The sequence below is a fragment of the Benincasa hispida genome, chromosome 4, assembly GCF_009727055.1.
Source record: "Benincasa hispida cultivar B227 chromosome 4, ASM972705v1, whole genome shotgun sequence".
Taxonomy (NCBI): domain Eukaryota; kingdom Viridiplantae; phylum Streptophyta; class Magnoliopsida; order Cucurbitales; family Cucurbitaceae; genus Benincasa; species Benincasa hispida.
In genome coordinates this window covers 7375403-7396789 of record NC_052352.1, presented here as the reverse complement: position 1 = coordinate 7396789, position 21387 = coordinate 7375403, and the positions used below count along the sequence as shown (strand labels likewise).

The window sequence follows — 21387 nt, the reverse complement described above, 5'->3', positions numbered from 1 at the left end:
TTATTTTAGGCTAACGATGACGTGGACCATTGCGATATATCTAACGCCCAGTGGTTAGTGACCGTCGGGCTATGTTTTTATCCCAACGATCTCTATGCACCATCGGGATATCTTTAAATCCAGACAGTATGTAGTCACCGTTGGGAGTTCTTTGCCCAACCCATGTTATCGGGATTTCTTGAAATAAATAAATAGATTTAAATACCTCTTTAAATCTGTTTATTTATTTTTCTTTTTTTAGATCTGTTTTTTTTTCCAAATTCATACCTGTTTGAATCTTATAAATATCAACCAACTAAAATAAGATTGCCAAAATGAAGTAAATATCCATAATAGATTAATAATATATTGAAAACATGTATAAATGTACAACCTTAATCCCCGGGCTCTATAACATCCACAATTACACAATAACAAAGTATAATCTAAATATGCTTCTTGCCTAAAGATGCATCTTCAACAAAAATCTCCAGTACCTACAAAATACAAATTTAAATAAGTTTAATGCTTAATAATATACCAATCTCAACTAAACAAACCAATACCTCAATCATAAACAAACCAACTTACCTAAATCATAAACAAACCAAGAAGCCAATTTACCTCAATCATAAACCCAACAAACTAACAAACCAACTCAATCATAACTTAAACTTAAACATACTTGAGTCTGTCTCTTATACACATCTAGATGTGTATAAGAGACAGAAACTAACTTACACAATCAACTGACCCCACCCCCCCCCCCCAAAATTATTCTCAATGGTAATAAACAAACTAACTTACACAAAACACCCCATCCCCTCAAAATTATTCTCAATGGTAATAAACAAACTAACTTACACAATCAACTGAAACACTCCCCTCCCCTACCCCCAAACTTATTCTCAATCGTAATATACAAACCATCTGAAACACCTAGACGTTTATGTTGTTACCATAATTGCGGGATAACAACACAATCATCTAATTTAGCATAAAATGAAATTCAAACTCAACTTCAGGATAACAACATTAACTATACGTTTATATTGTTACCATAACTGCAGGGTAACAACATACACAATCTTACAATTAAGTTTACTACGAAAGTCAAAGAGCTCATACCTAGTTCGATCTATCTTTCATGAGTTGTAAGAGCATAGCTTTTATATCATCCATCTTAGCTTGTATTTTGATGTCCTGTTCATCCAATCTAGCTTTTAAGGAGTCTATCTCTTGTTGTTGCTCCTCTATAATTCTTAATGAAGATGTATTGGACGATGATCCCCTAGATTTTTTCACTTTTTTACCCTTCGATGTCCTACCAAGGCCCACTCCTAGGCCTAACACCTGCTCGCATATTTCCTCTTTGTTATTGCTCTTACAGTGTGTTTGCCTAAATAAGTACACTAGGTCCATTGTTCACCATCGGGTCCTTTCTGTAAAACAATTCACAAGAAAATGAGATATTAAGATGAGTGTACTTTAACCAGCTGTATGTGTATACTTTATCCAATTTACCGTGGATTCTCTTATGCATATGAAAGTTTTAGAACCAGCTGTATGAGTGTACTTTAAGACTAACCTATTCCTCTAATTTGTCTCTTCCACTTTCTAAGAAAATGAGAAATTAAACTTTGTTAGAGTAATTGAAAAGTAAGTAAATAAAAAACACAAAAATTATTACTTTTCAGTTGGTGGATTCAAACTTGTTGCATAGAAAGTGCCAATCCTCTATGTCGTCCTTAAGGCAATCAGGTGGGTCTGCTCATGCCTCTTCAGGACTTGCATATCTCCTGTAGTGTTTGTGTAGTTCCCCCTATTCTCTTTGAACGAATTTTTCATCTGTTCATCGATGAAATCATTAACCAGTTTATTGGTCAAGTCTAACATAAAATGATTCTGAATTAAGAAAGAAAAGAAAAAATATTTAGTATGGAAGCCGATGCATAGATAATTTATAAAATATTAATTGACCATCTTACCAATAATCGACCCTTAACAAGCTCTCGTGTTTCTATTGGTAACTATCCCCATGATCCATAACATACGGAAAAAGATTCCAGAACGTTGATACCAATACCATTGTTAAACCTCATTGCATTGTTGCAAGTAGGTTTTGTTAGCTTTAGGGCTTTAATCAAGCCAAGTATTTTGATGATAACAAACTCATATTTTTTGTACTAACATTTTCAATGTTTCAGAGTCACTATCTTGTAGATCTCGGAAAGACGATTCCAACGCAATTTGAATCGCTCAAATTAGAATTCAAACGAGAAAGTTATAAGCAAAAGAAGATTTGAGAGGAAATCTAACGTGACAGTGACACATGGCACCTTGATGACGTGGCAGCTGACGTGGCGAATGACGTGATGCTCCAAACGATCACTTTTTGCTGATGTGGCAGTGACATGGCGACCGTGGACGAATGAGATAATGACAAGTGGCGGTCACCCAGCTTCATGCATGCATGCGCCGCACGTGCCTACGGTTTCTTCACCGAATGCGGCGCGTGACGCTCAATCTCCTCCCCTGTGCGTGTGGTGCTCATATCATCCGGCTATTTTTTATTTTCATTTTTATTCTCTTATTTTCCTTTAATTTCCTGATCCAATTTTCTCCAAATTCTCACCAAATTTCAACCTTTTCAAATTTGATTTCCTTCCTAAATTTTCATCCTTCAAATCCTTTTTATTCTCCAAATCTCAATAATTCCAATCTTTCAAAATTTCTTTTCAAATCCTTTCCTTTTTTATTTTTATTCAATCTCCACCCTTCATTTGCAATCATATCCAATGGCCAAAATTTATCCCCCTCGCCTATAAATTCGACTTGATTTTACTCTTCATTGACACACCAAAAGCTATCAAGTCTTAAGCTCTCAATTCTTTCTACTCTTAAATTCTTGTCCTCCGTGCTCCTAAATTAACCGAGAGTTATTTTTGTGAGTTTTTTTTAGTGCTCAACTTGTGTATTTAGCCTTCAAGAGGTAATATTGTGAGGTTTTCTTTTAATTTTTGGGATTTGTATTAAGGTGTGGGTACACCTTGGGTTGTGAGAAAAAGAAATTGGTTTGATCCTGAACCAGTAAAAAGGATCTTGGGTTTCTTTTTAGCCTAGGAAAAAGAAGGTCTTGTGTCAGTTTGGTCCTCACCTGCAAGAGAATCACTTAGTGAAATACCTAAGAAGGAGTCTTGGAGGGTGGAGTAGGCAATTTGCCGAACCATTATAATTTCCGATGTTTTCTCTTCCTCTCTCTTTTATTTCTTGTTTTCAAATTTTTTGCTTCTTGTCTTAGTTAATTTTTTTAATCTTTCCAAATTTCATGATTTAATTTTTAGTGTGTTATTTACATTTATCCTTGATTAAATTGTCTTTAAATTTGAAGTTATCATAGCTTGCAGGATTTAAGTTTTGTCTTGCATAAATTTTCTTTAATCAAATTAGTGGGTTAACTTTATTGAGCATCTTTTGAAGATAAAATTATTTTTAAAAAAAAATTGGTAGTCAACCCTATTCACCCCCTCTAGTGTTGCCTTTAGATCCTACAGGTTTCTGCCATTCAGGGTCGATCTCGATAGGAATTCTCCCGAATTGTTGAACATATTTATCCAGATCAACATTTCAAGAGTATCCACGTCTAGCCCTAGTAGTCGTATTACCAGACTCTGCAAAAATTATACGTCGTTAGTTTAATGAAACATTAGTTTATATAAAAATGTGACTAAAATAACCTATTATCTCCCACAGAGGATGATGCACCAATGGGCTCGGACGGTAAGAACTCTAGTGTTACCTCCTCATCAGTATGACCTACCATCGTTTCTGTGTAAACAATAATATATATGTTATCTAACAATATGTAAGTTATGAAATGGAAAAGAAACAAGTGTTTAACCTATATGCTCATGGAGAAAATACATATTTACATGCTTATTCTGTATCATTAAGACGTTCATCGAAACTCAAACTCTTATTAGAAGAAGATTGGACATCATTTTCCTTGTCATTTATGAAGTTATCCATTCTACAACTGTAGGATCAACATCAACTCTATATAAACTCTTATCATTCATTGATTCATTGACTGTACAAGTAATACTATTCACCACTTCTAACAACTCACGTTGGTCATTCTCACGTTCTTCTGCTTCTGGCATGTCCCACACATGCTTGTTTTGGACTACTTGCACCACCTTCCAATTATTACTATATTTAGGATCGTTGATGTAAAACACTTGTTTGTCTTGACTGGCAAATACAAAAGGCTCATTAACAAACCAATGACGAGTTGTATTAATTGATATATACCTCTAATCCATGTGTACTCGGTTGCTCTTTTTAGGATCTATATCAAACCAAGTACACTTAAACATAATGACACGTCTTCTCTTGGCATACTGAAAGTCCAATACTTCATTAACAACACCATAGAAATCATAGAGATCACCTCCACCTTCACTTTCTGAAGGCACCATGATCCCGCTATTTTGCGTACTTCGACAATTATCACGCTCAATACTATGATAGCATACTCCATTAACAATGCATCCACTGTATGAGCGCACTTCTGAACTTGGCCCCATTGCTAGTGAATATATGTCATCAGACATATCTCCATTTTGACGCAGTGAAAGAACCTGTTAAAAAGTAATGTCACCTGTCATTAGTAGTCAATTGAAGTTTTATTGGTCTGTTAAACTCAAACTCATATACTTACATGAGATTTGAACCAATCAAGAAAGCCTCGTTGGTGCCTTCTGTATAAATCATCCTGACTTTGAGCTTCATGTCGAATTAGTCTCAAATATTGCCTATAAGTAAGAGACGTGTCTCAATTTTAGATTTCACACTTTGAATCAAAATTATCAATTACAGTGGAATGTTCAAAACTTACGTTCGATAAGATTTAATTTCCATGCAATTGTTCAAGATGTACCAATGTGCACTGCACTTCTCTTCCCTCGATAATGTCCTTACTCTTGGTGCTCCTAATGGTCGCGCATTTTTTCTGAGCATTGAAAATTCACCACATATCTCATCCTTTGGAAGTCTATCATCATTTCTTTCATCTCTATTGAACCTTGTCTCAATTCTAGTTATATACAAAGAACAAATTTCCAACGATTCATTCATTATATATGCTTCTGCTACAGAACCCTAAGGATGTGCTTTGTTTCTTACATATTGTTTCAATGTTCGTAAGTTTCTTTCAATAGGGTACATCCAACTATAACTAACTGGACCTGCAACTTTTGTTTCATAGGGCAAATGGATTGCTAGGTGCACCATTACATCAAAAAATGTCGGTAGAAATATTTTTTCTAACTTACAAAATATAATTATAATGTCTCTTTGTAATTGATCCAAATCCCCTATAGATATTGTTTTTACACATAGATCACAGAAAAATTTGCATAACTCAACGACAACAGTGGACACGTCTTTTTTTAAATATGCTCGAACACCAATTGGAAGAAGCCTCTGAAGCAGAACATACGAGTCTTGAGTTTTTAGCCCCCATAGCTTTCCATCTTTCTCACTCACACATCTTGATATATTGGATACAAACCCATTAGAAAATTTGACTGATTTCATCCACTTACAGAATGCAACTTTATCGTTAGTAGTCAATGCGTATGCAGCGTGTGGCTTTACAACTTTGTCTCCTACCTTTTGCAGGTGTAGTTCTTTCCGTATATTTAGATCTTCTAGATCCAAACGAGCATTAGTTGTATCCTTATTCTTTCCCTCAATATTTAATAATGTGCCTACCAAATTATCACAAATATTCTTTTCAATATGCATAATATCCAACTTATGTCTCAATAAAAGTTTCGATCAATATGGAAGTTGGAAAAATATACTTTTTTTATTCTAATTTAATCTTCGTTTCCATTTTTTTATCATGTTTCTCTGGATGTTTGCTAAGCATGGGAAAGTTTAACAAATTCACCTCTTGTAAGATATCTTCTCCATCCATGTCAACTGGAGGAGGTCTACGTTCCACTTTTCCATCAAATTGTTTGCTTTTACGCCAACTATGATTATCTGGAAGATAACGTCGATGCCCTATAAAACATTGTTTTCCCCTTAGCCTCATTTGATGTATCCTCTTTACAAATAGGGTATACTTTGTAACCTTTGGTACTCCATCCAGATAAGTCACCACATGCAGGGAAGTCGTTAATAGTCTACAATAAGCAAGCACGTAGTTGAAAGTATTCGTTGTTAACACAATCATAAGTGTGCGCACCATCATTTCATAACTCCTTTTACCCTTCAATCAATGGCTATAAGTAAATATCAATTTCTTTTCCAGGAGATTTTGGACCGGGTATAAGAAGGGAGGCAATGAAATTTGTCTCTTTCATGCATTTCCAATGTGGCAAATTGTAAGGAATGAGCATCATTGGCCACATACTATATGATGTACTCATATTCTCGAATGGATTGAATCCATCTGAAGCTAGTACTAAACAAACATTATGTGGGTCTGAAGCAAACTAAGGAAACTCATGATCAAAATGCTTCCACCCTTCAGCATCAGCTGGATGTCGTAACACTCCATTAGTTTCAACACGTTTATCTTTATGCCACCTCATTTCAGGTGTAATATGTTTAGATGCAAACGATCACTTCAATCTTAGTATTAAAGGAAAATGTCATAAAATTTTATGTGAAATCTTTTTACTTTTTCCATATTCAACTTTGTAATGAGATTCACCACATACTGAACATTGTTCCAAATCAAAATATTCTTTCCAATATAGGATGCAATCGTATTTGCAAGCATGAATACACTCATAAGCAAGTTCTAAGTCACGTAATTTTCTTTTAGCGTCATAAAATGAACTAGGTATAGATGCTCCAACGGAAAATGCTTCTTTTAATAATTCAAGTAACAATTAAAACAGCTTGTTAGTCTAGCCACTAAGAACCTTAGTATGCATCAACTTCACCAAGAACAACAATGACGATAAATTTGTACAACTAGGGTACAACTAGTTGCGTGCTTCATTCATTAAGTCTTCAAATAAGCTTGAATTATTATCTCTTTCTTGGGCATTGGTCTGCATCTCATCCTCATTTTCTTCTTCATTTACATCAGCAATTGGACACTGTAGATCATTTATAATATTCAAAATTTCATTTTCTTCATCTATGACATTCATCTCTGTCGTACTTAATCCATCATCATGTGTCAACTGAGATGTGTGACCATCGTATCCCCTAGACAAGTCGACTGGATCTCCATGATATACCCATTGATGATAAGATGGAGAAATTCTATTAATGAATAAATGTCGTTCAACTCCATCTATTGGCTCCCACCTAGCATTCATACATTTTCTGCATGGACATCTTGTTTTTCCCGACTTATTAACATGAAGTTTTGCAACATCAAGAAATCGATATACTCCTTCTGCATACTCAGTTGATAACTTGTTCCTAATCTTAATCCGCTCTTTATTCATTCTTAATAATATATGCGATAAGTTGAACCTATATGATTTAGACAATTAGTTATATTAGAACATATAGTTCCAATTTCTAACTTTTAATTTCATTTCATTTACTTTTTGCTCGTGGTTTTGAATGATTAAAAGTATGTTTAAGTGTGATTTTGAAAATGACAAATAGTCATTTTAACTATTTTAGAATCACTCCCAAACATATCCTTATTTCTCTTTTGATCTTATGCAATTTGCTCATGTAAAAGTAGATCTAAGGGTAGAACGGCTTGAGATGTTTGGAGATAGTTTCAAAATGCTAGTTGAAGTCCTAGTGGTTGAAACCAAATTATTGTAAAGACAACCAAATGATATCAACTCATATAGAGATTTACAGTTGAAGCCAAATTGATGACAAAATCAATGTTAGTGTTATCATTCTTATAATAGTGCTAGTTGAAGTCCTATCATAAGAATTGATAATGTTTAGCTCCATATATGTATGAAGTATAGGTAGTTCAACAACCCAAAAACGACAAATCAATGTTCAAAGACCCAGACAAAATTATCTAAAATTGTATCACAAAGAATAGAAAACCAGGTTGTTTTTCTTGGAGACACTCTAAGTAAATATTCACAGGCAATCACATTACAAGATTCTATTGTTTAAAAAGAGAACCATGTTGCACTAAATAATCCACATGAGTAATAGAGGGAGATTCCTCAAACAACAAAACACAGAAATACAAACACATAAAGAATAAAGAAAAAGAAACTAAAGAATACAGAAAACATCCCCTATTCTCAACGCTAAACCATTCTATAGAGTTAATCGAATCGCTCCATAAACTAACTCGAATATCCTAAGTTATTGACACAAATTCATTTAGTGAGAAATCTAGCAAGAAAAAAAACTACCATAGTTCATTGGCTATCTACAGAAACAGAGCAAATCACATGATACGGAATTAAATTGTTCTTTAGCTAACAGAGTACCCTCATTCTATGATCCATAACAAATATACATTACAATCAACCATCTAATAGAAAACTCAATATCCAATTCCAACCAATTTATTTCTACTTAACGAATCACTAACATCATTAGCTTCTCCTATTTTAGAATCAACCTCTGTTTTTTGTTGATTTTAGAATCACAACAAATCTACATTACAAGTAATTTGTTTATGTGTACTTGATACCAAGAATACTAAGAATATCGAGTAAATAAGTAAAAAAGAGTTACCTTTCCGGCGAAGGGGAAATTGGAGACGTCGGCGAACAACGAGAGAACGAACCAACAAGCGAGATGGGGAACCAATAGACAGCGGTTCAACGGACAATCGACAACAAGCGGCGAGAGGGGAACGGCTACCGGAGGGAACGAACGGACGACAAGGGTGATTTTTGTTAACGAATGGACGACGATGGACGGTGAGAGGGGAACAAACGGTGACAGGTGGCGAAAGGGGAACAAACAGCGGCAGACGGCGAGAAGGAGAACAATGGCATTAGTATATGTAAGCAACGACGGCGAGGGGAAGAAGAAAAAGAAGAAGAAGAGGGGAAGAAGAGGGATTTTTAAATAGAAATTTTCCCGACGATTGTCTGCTAATGATGGGATGTATGTAAGCAATCCCGACGGTCTCCTACGAACCATCGGCCCAACTTCCCAAGTCTGACGATTTTCTAACATAATTGTCGGACAAAATTCACCAATTCCCAAAAGGAAACTTAGAATCCCCTCGAGAATGTAATAACGACCGACGGTCACTCAAAACTGTCGGGCGAACGAGGCACCCCCATCGGTTTTCTAACACAACCGTTGGTGGAACCTTCCCAAATTCCCAAAAAAAAATATTTTTATATTTCTTAGAACACTCGACGGTTGACTAAACATGTCTAAAGTTCAACGTTTGATCGATCGTTAGGAGAAACCGTCGAGAATTCTTAAACTTATCCCGATTGTTCTTGTCTCACCGTCGGCCAATGATTCCCCAATTCCCATAAAAAAAAATTTAATATTTATATTACAACTTAGAATCCTAACGGTTGCATGGAGCCGTCGGCCTTTAAAATGAAAATTCGACGATTTTCCGCTTACCGGGCGAGCTTAACAAATCACAATAGATTCTGCACATCTCGCCCGACAGTTGAGTAGTAACCGTTGGGTTCAAACCGGAATGCCCGATGGTGTTTGTACACCGTCGGGAGAGATTAAAATGTCTAATGGTCTTGAATGAACCGTCGAGCTAAAGTACAATAAGCCCGACGGTTTCTAGGGAGACCGTTGGGCGAATTTAAAATCCCGACGATCTGTTCATGGACCGTCGGGATTAAATTTTTATCCCAACCCCTTATTTGGACCATCGGGGGAGGTCGAAATCGCCGACGGTTTTTTGGTTGTCGAGATTAATGTCGTCAAGAATTACCAAAATTCTTGTAGTGAATATACCCTCATATTCTTATAAAATATTTATTTTATGTATATTTAATTATTAAACATATGCCATGTATGAAATAGATATGACAGCAAGAAATAAAATACAAGAGTTATATTTTTGTTGAAATTTGTGAGCTCTAAGAGGAGTAACGTTGAGTATATACATCTATCAAGCTTAAAATCTACTTGTTTTAATTTTCTATTATAATTACCAGGTGAATCCAAGCAAAATTGAATAGAAAGTAAAAATTGAAACAATTATTTAAGTTGGGGATGTAAGATGTTTGATATACATCTCGTCATAACATGTTTTGGGGTGATATATTTTGATCGTTTTACAATATTTATGGATAGATATTTAAATCCCTAACTTTTGGTTAAAATTAACTAGTTAAGCTATCACTCTGATTTACATGTTAAGTTGTTAATTAGTTAATCCCTAACTTTTTGGTCAAAGCTATTCCTATATATATATATGTGTGTGTGTGTAAATTTTCTTTTTTTTTTCCACTTTTAGTTAACAATCATAAAAATAATGTAACAATATGTGTTAAGGGAAAAGTTTATAATAATATAAAATTTATATTGCTACATAAAATGGAGCCTTCAATATTGAACCAAGACGACAGGCAATTAGGATTAGCTCCATACATGAACAAATCTATGAAACAAATAAAGTTTTTATCTTTTATTATTTTCTAAAAATGTAATAATGATAACCTAAAATTTTAAGACTTCTGAGAAAATTATGAGAAATATTTTGAAAAATGGAAATTTAAATTGAATTGGGAGGAGAGACATTTTCCAATTGCATGGTGGTAGCTTTTCTATGAGGAGACCTTGCATGGCGGAGCCGCCGCTCTTCAGACAGCAACTTCGCGAATCTGTATAAGATGAACAACTCGTCAATAATAAATTTTGCTATATTTATAAATAATTTGATCTATTTTTCTTTATTTGAAAACGATCCTAAATTAAAACAAATATATATAATATTTGAGACCTTTTAATTTCTTTATTAATGATTTAAATATTTTTTTAAAAAAAAGGGTGTGGAGGGATTTTAATTAAAACTTTGCCTTATAAGGGCTTGATCATTTGTTTCTGAATTTGAAGTACAATCCTCAAAAATGCCGGTCTGCAAATTCACCCTTGAAACTGGCTTTTTCAATAACCTTTCTCCAACCTTCAAAAGTTCATTTAGATTCTTTTCTGTAGCTACATCGACTGAAGATACTTCACCGCTCAACGTATCATCCTGTAATATGTAAAGAAATATATTTAGGCAAATTCTCAACTATATCTATCTTCATAAATTTTAATTAATCCTTCTTACTTTTTATTTTATTTTATTTTTGAGAAAAAAATATCTTTTTGATCCCTAGGTGTTGGATATGCTTTCTATTTAATCTCTAGGTTTTAAAATATTACACAATTAGTCTTTTAAGTTTTGAGTTTGGTTTCAAATTTAGTCCTACGTTTCAAAATCTTCAATTTTACTTCTGACATTTGAATTTTGTTTCAATTTGGTCTTAGTGTTTCAAGATTTACACTTTTAGACTCAATTATTCATTTTTTGTCTTTAGTATTAATTTATATTAATAAATTAAAAATCATTAAAAAAAATTATAATTAATTAATTTTCATTATTTTTTTTATCACTTTTAAAATTAAATTCAAATTTTCACTTCATATTTATTTCTAATTAATTAATAAAAATTGGCATCAATGATTGAAAATGAGTATTTAATGAAAAATTGAGGTTAAAAAAATGTAAAATCTTGAAACGTAGAGACCAAATTGAAACAAAACAAAATTCTCAATGGTAAAATTATAACATTTGAAATTTTGGGACTAAATTAAAACAAAATTCAAAATTTAATGACCAAATGTATGATATTTGAAAATCTAGAAACTATACTCAAAACGATCAAAAAGAAATTTTACCCTATATTTTATTTGTATGTGGGATTAAAATGGAATATCCACAAAGATAAGATCCATCTTTAAATGCACGTAAATAATGTTGATAAGTAAATTAGTAATGTTTAAGGTATCTCATTTGATATTTTATTTTGCGTTTGGTTTCTTTCAAAATGATAATTAAAAAAACTGTTTAAAAGTAGTTAACAATTTCTTTGATTTGTAATCGTGTTGACATATAAGTAGTAATAGATGGCTAATAAAAATGGAATAAGATTTAAAAAAATCTCTACCTTGGTTTATTTTTTTTAATCATTTTGGTTTATAGTACTTCAAAATTCTAATTTTAACCCTATTTAATTTAGTCTCTTGAAATTAATTTTTATTAAAAAATTTAAATAATAATACTAATTTTTTCGATTTTCATTGATATATTAATTAATTCAAAATTAAAATTTAAGTTTGTGTATATTTAGTCTTCGAATAGATTGAAAAAAAAAAAAAGAAAAGAAAAAGAAATAGAACCTGAATGCGAAGGTAGTTATCTTCACAATGAAGGGCTTGAAAAATGACAGAAAGGTGAAAATCCACCATATCGGAGCTTCCTTGTGAAAACACGTCGATTATTGGGGTGGAGCCGTCGTTGGTTAACCAGTCCAACATCCCCCACTCCGCCGCTTGCTCCGCCGTGTATCTCTTTTCCGCCTTCGGAGCTCCGGTGCCCAATGATATCACCAAAAACCTTCTGTAGTCCATTGGCTTTATAGCAAAGAAGTCCGGAGTTTGTTTTATCACCTCCTTCGTCACTTCTCCAATTGCCACCAACGTCTAATTTCATTTAACAAAAATGCTTTTACAATATCAAAAATTAACTACTTTGATATTAAAATCATTTCTTTGTCATTTAAAAAAAAATAAAAAAGGTGGAACTTCCACCTTTGTGTAGCCCAGATAACACCTTAATAAAAATCCGCTATGTGTCAATTTTTTTACTTGAATTATTTTTAATGTTTGGTATAGTCTAGTTGTTGCATTTTTTAAAATCATTCGAAAATGAATTTTAATCCTTAAAAATCTATTTTAATAGTATGAAAATTGAATTTGAAAGAATAAATTAAATATTAAATTGATTTTGAGTAATTAAAGATATACTTTAAGGTGAATTTGGAAAAGATAAAAGTGATTTTAATGGATTCAAAATCACTCTCAAATATGTACTAATTTTATTATCATTTTTCTATTTAAACCAATATTTCTTAACATTTAAGTCTCCTGACTTGGAATGTTTTAAATTTATTATCAAAGAAATACATAAACAAAAATATTAAAACTTTTTTTTTTATTTTCAGAAATCGGTTTGATTTAAAAAAAAAAAAGTCAAATGAGACTTAAATGATTATGGAGTTCATAGATTCAAAGCTAATCATAAAATTTAGAATTAAATGAATATAATTTTGTTAATTTACCGGATTGTTAGCCGCAACGCCGCCATCTATTAGGTTAAATTCCCTCGTTTTTTCATGAGCAATGCCCTCAGTTTTGAAGTAATGAGGCGGAAGATAAGTAGGAGCAGCCGATGTAGCAATGCAAATATCCGACAAGTAAGCATCCAAGGATGGATTATTCTTCATCTGAAAACAAAAATACTTAAGTGCATATCTCTCGGATATCATCCATCGTATATCCTATTAAATTGTCTAATCATAATTTATCATGTGATAAATTATTCTCATTTTTTAAATATTTTAATTATTTTTTAATATGAGTGATGTGAGAAGAATGCATAGAAATGGGTACATCCCGTGTTACCCTTAACCATCGACCAAAACTTTAATCTTCAATAAAAATAAATAACAACAAATATCAATTTATATCTCTAAACTTTGGAGTTGTATCCATTTAAACCATGAATGAATAGTTGTATCAATTTAAACCTCAATCTAATAATCATATCAATTTAAACTTTAAACTTTCATTAATATATCAATTGAATTTTTGTAAATATATATCAATTTAAACCTTAAACATTCATGAATATATCTAAATAAAACATAATGGAGAGTTTATGAAAATTTAGAGTTTAAATTGAAAAACTTATAAAAGTTAAGCGTTTAAATTAATATAATTATTAGTTTAAAATTTAAATTGATACTGTCTCTCTGTATTTATCCAATAAATAATTATTATTATTATTATAATTTATTGCAATCAATGGAAGGAAAAAAATAAAAAATAAAAAATAAATAATAAATAATTACCTCGTAGCTAGAAAAAATGGTGGGCTGAAGGAGTTGAATGTCAAACGTGGGAATGACCACATTAGTCAACGTTTGGTGTAATTTTGTGTCACCAAGCTTTTCCTTTACAAGTTTGTGGAGATATTCCCCGTCGTATTTTGGTCCAGACAATAATTTCACTATTTTTCCTATTGGCCATGTTCTGTCACATTTTCAAATATCAAAGAAAAGATGAGAGGATTAATTTTATTTTGTGTCTATTTTTTCGAATACTTTGGACTTTGTCTCCATTATTTCAGCTTTCAAATTTAATTTTGTCATTATATTTGAAATAAATCTAATAAAATTAGAAATTTATTTAATGAAGTCTCGAAAACGTAGTTGTCTCTTAATAATCGTTAGATACATATGCATGCATATATATACGTGCAAAATTGCCGATCATATTGTGGTAGTTATATCTAAATAATTTCTCCACAAAATCATCTTAACATGTTTCCTTATAGCTTTACTTTTTGAACTACCAAAAAACCCCATACTAATAAAAATAATTGTCTACACTTATATATACACATCATCATTTTCTTCCCTAAGTAATGTGGAACTTTGTTTACGATCCTAACAAATAATAAGATCAATTTCAGAGATAATTTAACCAAACTATTGTGGTCAAATTAAAATTACTAAAACCATTTATGATCACATTACATGAGTAATGCTAAACTTATAGAGACCAACTTAGTAATTTAATTGGGGAAAAATGAACCTGTTCTGGGGAAAGATTTTTGGACAGTGATCAAGGTAAAATTGATTGATATCTTCAGCAGAAAATAAGGGACGGTTGTTTTGATCTGGTGTAGATATCATGGCTGTCACAAGTCCTCCAGTGCTTGTCCCAGCAACCACATCAAAGTAATCTACAAGTCTTGCCTCCTTGCCATCTAGTTTCTACATCATAAGTCATAACAATATTAGGGGGGGAAAATAGAGTAACAAATAATATTGTATCAACCTTATGAATGAATATCAAGAGAAAAAAAATCATATCAAACTAAGGGTGTATTTAGAATGCATTTTCGAATGTTTAATTTAAAAAGTAAGTCATTTAAAAAAATGGAGGGTTTAACAATCACTTAAAATAGCTTTTGAAGTATATTCTCAACAATTTTTATCAAAAGTGTTTAAATAAAAATGAGTATTTTGAAAATCATTTTTTTTTTCAAGTCAATCAGCCCTTAAATATACTTCAGCCATAATTGACATAGAATTTATCTCTTGAAGTCAAATGCTTAAAATCTCCATTTCTCAACTTTCGATAATATATAGATATAGATATAGATATATTTATTTATAATTGCTTATTCACTAAAAAGAAAAACTATATTAGTAATTTTTTTGTAAAATAGATTTTTCAAAGATCCATTTCATAATCATTTAGTTTTTTTTATAGGTTTTGAAAGATTTAAGCTTATAAAAATTATTCCCACACATAGATTTCTTTGTTCTATTATTGAACTTTTACACAAAAAAAAAAAAAAAAAAAAAAAAAAATCATTTTTTTAAAAATACCATTTTTTTAGTTAAAAATATTTTCGGCGGTGGGATCGAACAAATTATAAAAGTAGCCATTTTTATTTATTAGAAAAAAAAATGTTTTTTAAAGGTATTTTAACTATTAAATTCAAGGTTCTTTAAGCTTGATAGAAACTATTGCAAGAAAATGGTGAGATACTAATACACATTTTAACCCAAAAAAAAAAAGTTATGTAGTTATTAAGCATTTAATTTATTGTAGTTTTCTTTTTTTGAGTAAATTAAATTATTGTATTTGAGATTCAACTGTTTTCGTAATCTTGATAATTCAACTCATTAATCTAAGTTTGAAATAAGATAATTAATTGAAGGATCAAAATATTAAATTAAATTCAAGAAAGTATTTGATTATTGAATAACAAGATTTGACCTTAACCCTTTTAAAAAAAACAATGGAACACACACACTGACATTAAAAATTGTGGAAACACTTGGCACTATAAGACCCAAGAGTCTCTTTATCTCCCCCTTTTTTTTTTTAAGAACAATACTTTTTTTCTTATTTAATTTAGGGTTAAATTATACGAAATATTCCTAAACTTTGTACTTTTTGTCAAAAATATCTTTAAAATTTTGAAAATTTAAAAAATACCCTTAAGCTTCTAAAATGAGTCCAGAAATATCCTTGCCTTTCAAAAGTTCAAAAAAAAACCCTTAAACTTAAAAATAAAATTCAAAAATACACTTACGGTTCTAAAAATACCCTTACTGATATATGAGTTATTTATGTTTTAGTGTTTTTTCTCCCATTTTTGTTAACTGTTTGATATTTGTGTATCTAAAAAGTAAATAAATAAGGAAAAATGCACACTTTAGTTAAGGTATATGGACTATAATAAGAATAAAGATAAAAAATGAAGCATTAAGTAATTTTTAGACTTAAATATTTTAACAAAGTTGTACGTTCATAATTAAGGGGAGATTTTGATATTTGGAATTTGGTGTGATTTTGATTTAGGAATAAAATGTTATAACAAAGTCGTACTTACAAAAACTTCGAACAAATTAAGCACCATATTAATGGTATGAACATCTTAATTTTATTATCTAGAATTATTTTTACGATGAGGTATTAATGATTTTTATTCATATACTAACGGTTAGGCTTTTTTTTAACTTTTGTTTAAGTTTAAGGATATTTTTTTAACTTTTGAAAGTTCAATGGTACTTTTGAAACAAAACTTTAACCGTTTCTATCCAAAGCTAACGATAAGGGTATTTTTGAAAGTTTTAAAGATATTTTTTAAACTTTTGAAAATTTAAAAGTATTTTTTACACAAAGTATGAAGTTGAAGGGCATTATTTATAATTTAGCCTTATTTTAATTACATATGATAACAAATATAAGATATAATCAGATTATTTTTTCTTATTCTATTTTTTAGTACTTTTGACATGATGTTATATTATTAACTTCGAGATATGAGATTCGATCATCTACCTCACATATTGTAAAAACAAAATGTAATTATGAGGCATATGATGCACAAGAAAATCCTTTCAAATCATATGCTTTGTGTTTCCAAAAACGATAAATAGTACGTTTGGTTTAACTTTTCAAATTTTTAATTTTGAAAATGATTCATTTTGGAAAATTAAAATATTTGATTACCATTCAAGCTTTTAAAATATTTTTAAAGTATATTTTAAATATTTTTATAAAAGAAGTTTAAATAAAGAAAGAACTTTTTTATGAAAAAAACGGTTTTTTCTTTAGTCACTCCAAATAGATACGAAAAAAAATTATATATATATATATTGGCTTATCCTTTCATAAATTTTGAAGGGTTATTCTCAACATAACGGACTAAATGCGATCTATTCAATTTATCACCCAAAAAAAACATTAAAAATTAATGACCCAATTTGACAAATCTGTAAAAAATTAATGACCCAATTTGACAAATCTGTAAACATTTAAATGGCCAAAGAATAGTCATAGCAAGAGATCGATGTTCATTTTTTAAAACAAAAATATACAATGAATGAACTTCCTAAACCACATTTGGCTGTATACTAAAAAATATATATTTTTAAAGCTTCATTTAGTAATCATCTCATTTTTTTTAATTTTTAAAAATTAAACCTATTTTTTTTCAATTACATATAATGATTTACATCTTTCTCAAGTACAAAAGAAAAACTTAGATGCTCCTTTGGAGGTACCTATCTTAGTGCATTTCAAATATAGTCTAATACAATATCACCACATGACAGATTTTATTTTTTAAATTGTTTTTTTCTAATTTATTTTTTGTGTGGTAAAGAAGTGGGAAGCATATAAGTTAGGTGCAACCTATGCTGCAATTAATCATTGCTCTAAGTACAATGGTTGAAATCTTGGTCAATTTCTAAAAACAAAAACTACTTTTTTGAGTTTTCAAATTTTGGTTTGATTTTTTAAACCTTTAGTAAAAAGTGAATTACAAATGAAGAAATTAGGAGGTGGAAGTAATGTTTATGAATTTAATTTTAAAAAACAAAAAAAACAAAATGGTTACCAAACGAGACATAAATAATTAACATATAATAGTACCTGAAGTTCAGACTCGAGAAAATTAAGAATAGTTCCTGGAATGATTCCTCTAATTCCACCTCCATCAATACTCAGGATTGTAATAAGATTACCAAACGTCGGGGGTTGGAATGGCACAATTATTGCTTCCATGACGGATGATTTGAAGAGAAAAGTAAAACCTGTATGAATATAATAGAAAGAGCTAGTTTCTAGTGTTGAAAGTAAGAAAGAAGGGAATTTAAGGTTTATGATGAAGATCAAGAAAAGCTTTAAGAATGAAAACTTCCAAGCCTTTTGAAAATATTTGTAACCTTTGTGGTAATTTTGTGTGTATTGTTTGATGCTTCCATGAGGCTATTTATAAACATTCATATCACCATTCCCTTTGACCCATTATTTGGCATTAGGTATATGCAAAATGCCACAGCATGGAAAGATTAGAATTGTGAGCCTCTCTTTCTTTGACATGTGGACCAATAAAATAAGGGTAATTTTATAGAAATGTCAAAAGTATTCATTTTCAACTTGGTTGTTTCTTAAGGTCATTCACTTGTGAAAATTAATAAAAGTGCCAATCCCATCCCATGTCTAACATTTTCTATATAGCTCCTATGGCTTCATATTATCAATATTTCCAAGTTAATTAATGTTTTCAAATTTTTAATTTTGTTAATATTAATTTTTTTTATTCAATTAAGCTCTTAAGGTTCCATGGAGTTCCAGAAAAAATATAATGGAAAAATTCAAATTTCATTTATTTTTTTATGAGTTAAGTACTAATTATTATTTTTCTACGGACAAGAAAATTAATCTTTGATTTTAAAGTTATAATACAAGTACTATGTCAGTTGTGCTATACTCATTTTGCAAGTTGAGTACTGATTATTACTACAATATATATTACAGTATTGTTCTAATATTAACTATTTACTGAAAGTCATAAAGGTTATTATGGATTGATTTTAATTCAACAAAACTAGATGGATGGTGTAATAAGCTAATAACTATGATCAGTTGAATTATGTTTCTGTCAAACTATAGAATATGGATGGTACATTTTAAATATATTTTCAAGTGTTTAATGTAAAAAATAAATTATTTTGAAAAAAATCGGAAGGTTTGACAATCACTTAAAATAGCTTTTTAAATATATTTTAATCACTTTTTATCAAAAGTATTTAAATAAAAATGAACTTTTTGAAAAATATTTTTTTTCTCAAATCAATCCAAACTTACCCTAAATCATATCGAGAGTAATTTTATAGAATATTTTCTTTATATTCAATATTTGCTTTCTTCTCTTCTTCTTCTTTCTTCTTCTTCTTCTTCTTTTTTCTTCTTCTTTTTATTATTTTTTTTCTTTTGACGTCTTATCTTCAACTCATTTGTTGTTCTTTTCAATGTTTTCATATCAATATTTTCTTTGTTTAAACAAATTTGGCGTGTGATGGTAGGAAAATGTTAACCCACTTGATTTAATAAATGACTTTTTATGCACTTTTAATTATGAAAATTAATTTTCTCTCGATTCTCAAATCTTCAAACATTACATTTTACAACTATTTTTCCACTTCCCATTCTCATTTTTATGAAACATTTGCAAAATTGTGCATAATTTTTATAAAAGAAATTATTTTTCTTTTCTTTTCCTATTTTTTAAAAATATAAAACATTTCTTTAAGTTTATGCTGCATAATAAAAATCAAAAGAAGTAAATGAAGTATAGTACCACTAATATTTTTTTTTTCAGTAAAATGAAAAATCTTAGAGAACAAGAAAAGTAGACATGTTCCGAACACAATTTCTATTCCATTTTCAATAAAAACAATTAAAAAAAATAAATTATTAAGAAATACATGATATAGAAAATAAAACTATCAATCAAAGCGTCTTAGCATCCGTGTGAATTGACTTGAAAAAAAAAAATATATTTTTTAAAAAACTCATTTTTATTAAACACTTTTGATAAAAATGATTAAAATACACTTAAAAAACTATTTTGGACAAACATTTCGATTTCTTCCCAAATGACTTTTTTTAAAAAAAATAAACACTTGAAAATGGATTTCAAACATACCTTTAGTGTGTGTGGTATGAGACTTATAATTTTATTAATTAAATTTCAAACTTTCACAAATAAATTAATTTAGACTTTCAATTCAGATTTCATTTGAAAATTATTCATGCATTGATTCGAATCATCCATTTTATTAATTTGATACTTTGAAGAACTTTACACATGTGTAAAAATTGAATATATAGAAAATTTTCAAATATAATCTTATAAATTGATCAACTAATAACAATTTAAATTTTTAATTTAAAACAATTATATGTTTTACAACGTATTTTTTAACTAAGTCTAAATCAACGTATTAATTAATTGATTTACAAAAATTCAATGTTTAATTGGTTAAAATTATTATTTCAGAATGTAAATTGCAATTTTTCTCCTTTTTTTTTAAGATGTCGATTAAAACATCAAAACGCACGCGAATCGACTCTAGAATGTTTGGGTCAATGGATTAGTTTTTATTTATTTATTTATTTTCCTGGTTTCTTTTTGGTTGATTATGAATGAGTTTCCTCGAGTTGATGAAATGACGTAGTCAGACTTATCATTTCAAAACAAACTTTTCAATCTAGAAGGATACAGCTGCCACTTCCCTACAACCATTACAAATAAAATATTTCATTTTTTATCTATTCAAAGCATTCTTTTAAATCTTAAAAATTATATTTAAAAAAAAAAGTGCCTAACATGGTGTAGTCTTGTCATATTCAAATTCTAAATAAAAAAAAACACCATAAATTTCTGAAGCTATGTCATAAATATATAGTTACTGTATTGGTAAATTGATGTTCAGTAGCCCTTAGATTTGTCCATTGGTGACTCTCAAGTTTGTTGGATGGAGATAGTAGGATGAATATTAGGGGTGATTTTAGATAAAATGGTATAATTAACATTTAGAAACGACAAGGTAAAAAAAAAAGCGTGATAGTAGTCAAAAATGGAAACTGCGGACCAAAATAGACCAAGGAAAAGAGGACTGGTTTGAGCTTGGCCCAAGGCAACATGCTCAACCTCAATCGAAACCTCAGTCGAGCCTTACCAAATGCCTAATAAGACATGTATTACGCATTTTTCGATCCGAGAGAGCGTTTTGGGCCCGAGATATGACCCAAACAAGATGTCGAGACCGGCCCTAGCCAAACATAAAATCGAAGCTTCCTCTT

The 21387-nt window shown here is 30.2% G+C and overlaps 1 protein-coding gene across 1 annotated transcript; it reads right to left on the bottom strand.

Annotated features, from left to right (window-relative positions):
* Window positions 1–10427: 10427 nt before the first annotated feature.
* On the bottom strand, window positions 10428–18491 carry LOC120075303 (patatin-like protein 2). The gene is made up of 7 exons (XM_039028567.1): window positions 18169–18491; window positions 14806–14987; window positions 14061–14241; window positions 13269–13433; window positions 12328–12630; window positions 10959–11137; window positions 10428–10763 (listed from the first exon to the last, which is right to left on the bottom strand). Exons 1-7 carry the CDS (start codon window positions 18298–18300, stop codon window positions 10655–10657), a joined length of 1251 nt encoding a protein of 416 aa, XP_038884495.1. The 5' UTR covers window positions 18301–18491; the 3' UTR covers window positions 10428–10654.
* Window positions 18492–21387: the final 2896 nt, after the last annotated feature.

Coding starts and splice junctions, on each gene's coding strand:
- LOC120075303 (XM_039028567.1), bottom strand. CDS start 18,300: ATGGAAGCAATAATTGTGCCATTCCAACCCCCGACGTTTGGTAATCTT. Junction 14,242..14,805: donor AAAATCTTTCCCCAGAACAG/GTTCATTTTTCC, acceptor AAAATGTGACAG/AACATGGCCAATAGGAAAAA. Junction 12,631..13,268: donor GCGTTGCGGCTAACAATCCG/GTAAATTAACAA, acceptor AAATGAAATTAG/ACGTTGGTGGCAATTGGAGA.